Here is a 7500-nt window from a genome sequence, read left to right on the forward strand (position 1 = left end):
GATTACCCCGGCAACAGGAAGGGGGACGTCTTCCGCTGTGACATCACATCTCCGGGCTCCGCCTGTGACAAGCTCCGCCTCCCAGGTGCGGCGTTCACCTGTGCTTCAAATTACAAGTTTGTAGTACATTTTACAGCAAGACATCACTACCTACTACAATACAGTACTGGAATTGTGCATATTTTTATGTTTTCAGAATCCATCGTTTTTCCTGAAGTGAAATATGTCGATGTTAATATGAGTTTAGGACTGACATTAACACGAAGCTCTGATGGACATTTTATGGTGAGTTTGATTGATTGATTGATAGAATACTTTATTAACACAGTTTGTTAATGATACATGTAATAAAGTCATGCTAAAAGGTACTCAATTGTACTAAATTCATCAGTGATGACTGCTATTAATGTCGCCACCACCGGTACAGTAACTGTAATTTATAAATGAGTAAATTTATAAAGTTAAATATAATGTTATTCTTCAGTGTATTATTGATATTTCCTTTAACGGAATTAACATATTAAAAGTAATCACCAAACATTACTGACATATTAAAAAGATCACGTATCTTAAATTGGTGGTAAACTAGTGAAAATAGCAGATCTACAAGCTCACAATGCGTTTGATCTGCTATTTTACTACTTCTTAAAAAGCATTACATTATGGATTGTATATATATATATTTTTTTTTTTATAAAATAAATTTACATAATAATAATACTATTAGGAAAATTAGGACATGTTTGTAGTAGGCTATAATCTCACAATTTATTGTATTCACAGACCACTTTATTTGTCCATATTTGTTCTGATCTGAAAATTGGTTTTACATTTTATTTTGAAACAGGCATGTGCTCCGCTGTGGGCTCAGCAGTGTGGAAGTCAGTACTTCCTGCCTGGAGTCTGCGCTAAGGACAACGCACTTCCTGCCATCGTGCCGGCCCTTCAAAGTAAGAAAACGGCACATTTGCTCTTTTCAAAGTAATGCTGCATTCACACTGGCAGCTACGGTACAAAGTAATGCTGCATTCACACTGGCAGCTACAAAGTAATGCTGCATTCACACTGGCAGCTACAAAGTAATGCTGCATTCACACTGGCAGCTACAAAGTAATGCTGCATTCACACTGGCAGCTACAAAGTAATGCTGCATTCACACTGGCAGCTACAAAGTAATGCTGCATTCACACTGGCAGCTACAAAGTAATGCTGCATTCACACTGGCAGCTACAAAGTAATGCTGCATTCACACTGGCAGCTACAAAGTAATGCTGCATTCACACTGGCAGCTACAAAGTAATGCTGCATTCACAATGGCAGCTAGTTATTTGATTTATCACCTCTCCCTTTGAAGTAAAAATGCAACGTTTTGTGTTTTTCTGAAAATCTGTCTGTCTGTCTGTCTGTCTGTCTGTCTGTCTGTCTGTCTGTCTGTCTGTCTGTCTGTCTGTCTGTCTGTCTGTCTGTCTGTCTGTCTGTCTGTCTGTCTGTCTGTCTGTCTGTCTGTCTGTCTGTCTGTCTGTCTGTCTGTCTGTCAGCATGTGGAGGTCCCGTAGACATTGTCATCGTGCTAGACGGCTCCAACAGCATCTATCCCTGGGCACCGGTAACAGCCTTCCTGCACAGACTCATAGAAACCATGGACATCGGACCAGCAAACACTCAGGTAGTTAGTTACAGTACTAGTTACTAGTGGACCAGCAAACACTCAGGTATAGACTACCTGACTATCCAGGTAGACTACTAATCCAATAGGATTTGTTGTGGTTTTTTTAGGTCAGTATAATCCAATATGGCGTCGATCCGAAGGTGGAGTTCTATCTCAACAGCTATTTGTCCAGAGAGCCGTTGTTGGTTGCCGCGGCGGCAATTACTCAGCGGTACGGGCTGCAGACAAACACCTTCAGAGCCATCGAATTTGCCAGGTAAGTTCCTTCCTTCCTTCCTTCCTTCCTTCCTTCCTTCCTTGGCTGCAGGAGTGCAGCGTTGACAGACAACCCCTTCAGCCAAAAAAAGTGACGTCATCTCCAGTCTCCAATGAACCAGCTATTTAAAGAGGAGACGCTGTGAAGAGAGGGGCTTTTATATGGCTTGGCCCTGTCTTATCGATGCTTGCAGCTATATTTCTTATTATTTACCTTACTTACTCATTCATTCGACAGACAGGAGGCGTTCCTGCCTGACCATGGCGCGCGGCCGGGCGCCACCAAGGTGATGGTGGTCGTCACCGATGGAGAGTCACATGACGAGTCCCTCCGTAATGATGTCATCAAACAGTGCCAGGAGGACAGCATCACTCGCTTCGGTATCGCTGTGAGTACTGTCTGCAGATAGTATAATTCAACTTTTACAACAATTACTACTGTACTACACATAGTCAGTGGCGGACAGTACCCAAGTACATTTGCTTGAGAACTATACTTGAGTTCATTTTTAAGTATGTGTACTTTACGGGAGTATTTGTATTTTGGGATGCTTTCACTTCACTACATTTCAAATATAGCGGTTGTTGTTTTTTGACATTTTGAATTATCCACTTGAGCCATATTCCATTAGTAAAATTAGCAGATCTACAAGCTCACAACGTGTTGCATCGGCTATTCTCACGATTATCAATATTCGTGGAAAAGGTCTGGGGGTGGGTATCTAAAATTCAACACAGCAATGCATTGCTATTGACAAAGAACATGTCCATTCCAGGTTCTCGGCTACTATAATCGTAACGATCAGGATACGTCCAAACTGATCGCAGAGATCAAGTCCATCGCCAGCGTGCCGAGCGAGCAATACTTCTTCAACGTGTCCGACGAGAATGCTCTGGTGGAGATCGCAGGGACCCTGGGAGACAGGATCTTCAACATAGAGGGTCTGTGTTAGGCTCTGGAAAGTGAAGTCGGAAAGTTGAGCGTTGAATTATCAGCTAATGTTATTGAATTTATACCGTTCTGTTTGCAGCCAATCGTGTTGATGTTCCCAAGTAGCCTACTGTACTTAAGTACAATTTTCAACGTACCTAGAGAGTGTTTCCATGTTTCAATACTTTATGCTTACTATACTATACTATATCAAATCACGCCATGCTATGTCATTGTTATTGCGTGCATACAGTAAGGATCAATTATCAAACATGCAGGTACTGGACAGGGCCTGCAGTTCAAGATGGAGATGTCACAAGTTGGATTCAGCGCTCATCAGACCAGAGACAAGGTACGTAGACAGACAGACAGACAGACAGACAGACAGACAGACAGACAGACAGACAGACAGACAGACAGACAGACAGACAGACAGACAGACAGACAGACAGACAGACAGACAGACAGACATTGGAATGAATGTATAATGTGTGCATTTCACTCTTCCCACCCAGGACACATGGTTGTTCGGTGCTGTGGGTGCATATGATTGGAGTGGAACGGTGGTCCATCAAACTGCAAACAAGACCAACATCTTTCCCGAAAATTCCTTTGCTGAAATACTGCAAGACAGAAATGACAGCTCATATCTAGGTACTACTACTTCTACTACTATTGCTACTATACTATTACTACTATTACTACTTCTACTACTATTGCTACTACTACTACTACCTCTTGCCTCTGCTTGACTATGCATGGTGATTTGTTGTACTTCAATGCTTGTTCTGACCAATGTCTTCAGTCACTGGACTGTGAAAAACTGTGCCTTATATTTGTCACCGACTGCAGACCCACTGGTTGAGACATTATGTTACAGGAACCATGGACATTACAACCTCCAAGCGCTCCAACTCAGCTCATAAACAACTCAGTATAAACACCTCAGCAACTCAGTATAAACAACATTATTACGTATAAACATTGAATAGTGTGTGTGTGTGTGTGTGTGTGTGTGTGTGTGTGTGTGTGTGTGTGTGTGTGTGTGTGTGTGTGTGTGTGCATGTGCGTGTGCGTGCGTGTGCGTGCGTGCGCGTGCGCGCGTGTGTGTGTATGTGTGTGTGTGTGTGTGCAGGGTACTCGGTCACTACTCTGTATGACGGTGTGGAGGAGTACTTTGTAGCTGGCGCGCCGCGCTCTAACCACACGGGGCAGGTGGTGGTCTACAATCTGAACAGCAGGGGGCAGCCTGACGTCCTGGACTCACACCGAGGAAAACAGGTGATGACAATTAGAATAATTATAATATAGGACAGTGGGTCCTTCCCAAGCCCCCGGAGCGGCTGGCCAACGTTGAAGCCGCCAAACGCTACTGGCCAAAGCTGGAACTGCAGGCCGTGCATGTATATATATAGCTCGAGTAAACCCCACACCAGAGCTGGGTTTTAACACAAAGCGCTCGTTGGCACTTCCGCATTTTGACCACCAAATGTTGGTCAATGAACTGTGTGGGGGCCCTGGTGGGGGGGTTGCAGAGTCAGTATATGACTAATGCAATTTTAATTAATAATGCACTTGTGTTTCAATTTGTCTGAACAGTCTGATTGGCATAGAACTAATTCATTTGTTGGTCCTCAACATGGTAGGTTAAATTAGGACTACATTTGTAACCCATGAATTGCCGATTTTCTCAACAAACTTTTGGTTTTGGATGTGTATCGAATCGCCCTCAGTAATAGAGATTCACAAGGCTGCTGTGTGTGTGTGTAGTTAGGGTCATACTACGGCGGTGTCCTGTGTTCTCTGGACGTGGACGGTGACGGGACGTCAGACCTGCTACTGGTCTCTGCACAAAACTTCATGAGTCCCCTGAATAAACAAACAGGACGAGTCTACCTGCTGTCCGTTAGCAAGGTAATGTTAGCCTCATTAGCACTAATCTACCTGATGTTCTTTAGCAAGGTGATGTTAGCCTCATTAACACTAATCTACCTGATGTTCTTTAGCAAGGTAATGTTAGCCTCATTAGCACTAATCTACCTGATGTTCTTTAGCAAGGTGATGTTAGCCTCATTAACACTGTTCTATCTAAGACTGAGGTTAGGGTTAGCGACCCATGTGGCGGGTTAAGACAGAGTTTAGGGTTACGGTTTGGTATAGTGTTAGTTCAGAATTATTGAGAGATCGGAATTATGACATAGCACCGTTTTCAGTACTTCCACATCGGCCTAATTTCCAGCAGCCTGGTTGGTATATCCTGAGCATGAATGATTTTAGGATGCATCTCAAATCTCAATGCTAATAGTATCTCCTATCCTCAACCTCCAGGGAGTGCTGACAGACAGGGGGTTCCTCTCTGGCCCTTCCCCAGCAGAGAACTCTGGTTTTGGGCAGGCACTGGCCGGTGCCGGGGACCTGGACTTGGACGGGTACACCGATGTGGTGGTCGGAGCCCCTCTAGAGGAAGACAACAAGGGAGTCATCTACATTTACAACGGAGACAAAAGCACTCTGAGGACGCAGTACTCACAGGTGGGTTTTTTTGGGGTGCTTTTCACCCCGTTTTCTCTCCCCAATTTAGTCATTGCCTGTCGTGCACGCATCCGCCTGGGTGACAGCAGACCACTGGGCGAGTGCTGGTGCTTTGGAATGGGGGGGTCAGATCAACATATCCGCCTGGGTGACAGCAGACTGCTGGGTGTGCGCTGGCGCTTTGGCATCGGGGGGTCAGATCAACATATGGAATGAATTCTGTACTGGCCATATATGGAGCGTGTCTTGAGTGTACAGGGTTTGATGAGGGCCCAGGTAGGGCTGGGCCTTCATTTCCGGGCCTGTTGAAAACTCTAGTTTTGAAAACTCTAGTTTTCAACAGCTGCGCTGCACTAATAACCGTCTATAGTTTAAATGAACCACTGTACTATTTTTCAGTGGGAAGATATATTATTTTGTGGTGTTTTTTTTTGCAGAAAATCAGAGGTTCCACGCTGGACTCCGGGTTGATGTACTTTGGACGCTCACTGGACACGACCTTTGACCTCAACGGTGACCTGGTCGATGACGTCACTGTAGGGGCTTATGGGAAAGTGGTCAACCTCTGGTAAAACACCACTTCCTGTGTGACTACTTCCAGTTTGACAGGTTCTGTAGCAGATGTAGTGTCTGCAGTACTAGTTGTACTAGCTAGTGGTAGTAGCTACTAGTTGTACTAGCTAGTGGTAGTAGCTACTAGTTGTACTAGCTAGCGGTAGTAGCTACTAGTTGTACTAGCTAGCGGTAGTAGCTACTAGTTGTACTAGCTAGTGGTAGTAGCTACTAGTTGTACTAGCTAGTGGTAGTAGCTACTAGTTGTACTAGCTAGTGGTAGTAGCTACTAGTTGTACTAGCTAGCGGTAGTGGTAGTAGCTACTAGTTGTACTAGCTAGGGGTAGTAGCTACTAGTTGTACTAGCTAGTGGTAGTAGAGCTAGTTGTAGCCTACTAGCTAGTGGTAGTAGCTACTAGTTGTACTAGCTAGTGGTAGTAGGACTAGTAACAGCATTCTATGTAGTCGTCCTCCACCTGGTAACACAACAACCTTTCTGTTCTCCTGATAGGTCGAGGCCTGTTGCCGTAGTAACGGCCACCGTGACCTTCGACCCCCCCAAGCTGAGCTTGAGTGACCGTCCGGTCTCCATGGCGACCGTGTGTTTGACCGCCACATTCAGACCATCCACCGCCTCTGGACCTCTGGGTAATTTATTGTAGTCCTCTGGACCTCTGGGTAATGTAGTCCTCTGGACCTCTGGGTAATTTATTGTAGTCCTCTGGACCTCTGGGTAATTTATTGTAGTCCTTTGGACCTCTGGGTATTATAGTCCTCTGGAATGCTGGTTATTGTAGTCCTCTGGACCTCTGGGTATTGTAGTCCTCTGGACCTCTGGGTAATTTATTGTAGTCCATCCACCGCCTCTGGACCTCTGGGTATTGTAGTCCTCTGGGTATTGTAGTCCTCTGGACTTCTGGGTAATTTATTGTAGTCCATCCACCGCCTCTGGACCCCTGGGTATTGTATAATCCTCTGGACCTCTGGGTATTGTAGTCCTCTGGAGCCTGGATAAAATGTGGAGCTGTCTTTTCAGGTCCCAACCTGACCCTTTGGTGTGGTTTGGGCTTAACTGTCCAGGTCTGAATGCAGGGACATTGGAACTGGACCTAACTCTCTCTCTCTATGTCTCTGTCTGTCTGTCTGTCTGTCTGTCTGTCTGTCTGTCTGTCTGTCTGTCTGTCTGTCTGTCTGTCTGTCTGTCTGTCTGTCTGTCTGTCTGTCTGTCTGTCTGTCTGTCTCAGTATTATGGTGTAATATAACGGTGGACAGCAGAGGGACATTGGACGGGGAGGACGATCGGCAGAAGGAGGTGCAGGTTAATCTGGAGAACGGGACGCCCATCTGCCACACCCACATTGTCTACGCACAAGTGAGAGAGAGAGAGAGAGAGAGAGAGAGAGAGGGGGGGGGGGGGGGGGGGGGGGGGGGGGCTTGTAGGTTTGTCTCTTCCTGTTTTGTTTAACACTCATTTCTCCTCTCCTCTCCTCTCCTCTCCTCTCCTCTCCTCTCCTCTCCTCTCCTCTCCTCTCCTAGGAGCATCCAGAGTCTCTCCTTCCTC

The 7500-nt window shown here is 45.5% G+C and overlaps 1 protein-coding gene across 1 annotated transcript in view; it reads left to right on the plus strand.

Annotated features, from left to right (window-relative positions):
- Positions 1-849: 849 nt before the first annotated feature.
- Positions 850-7500, plus strand: part of LOC306930029 (integrin alpha-2-like) — a gene marked incomplete at its 5' end in the record, with an annotated part of 13239 nt that continues 6588 nt past the window's right edge. Inside the window, 14 exons of the mRNA XM_079510768.1 lie at positions 850-881; positions 1694-1712; positions 1777-1925; positions 2163-2313; positions 2701-2866; positions 3134-3207; positions 3371-3509; positions 3991-4136; positions 4626-4769; positions 5184-5387; positions 5825-5955; positions 6451-6587; positions 7184-7311; positions 7476-7500. The exon at positions 7476-7500 is cut by the window's right edge and continues 86 nt beyond it. Coding sequence (XP_079366894.1) covers positions 850-881; positions 1694-1712; positions 1777-1925; positions 2163-2313; positions 2701-2866; positions 3134-3207; positions 3371-3509; positions 3991-4136; positions 4626-4769; positions 5184-5387; positions 5825-5955; positions 6451-6587; positions 7184-7311; positions 7476-7500 — 1645 coding nt within the window. The remainder of the gene's footprint in view (positions 882-1693; positions 1713-1776; positions 1926-2162; positions 2314-2700; positions 2867-3133; positions 3208-3370; positions 3510-3990; positions 4137-4625; positions 4770-5183; positions 5388-5824; positions 5956-6450; positions 6588-7183; positions 7312-7475) is intronic.

This window comes from Electrona antarctica (assembly GCF_951216825.1).
Source record: "Electrona antarctica genome assembly, chromosome: 9".
In the NCBI taxonomy this organism is placed as follows: Eukaryota; Metazoa; Chordata; class Actinopteri; order Myctophiformes; family Myctophidae; genus Electrona; species Electrona antarctica.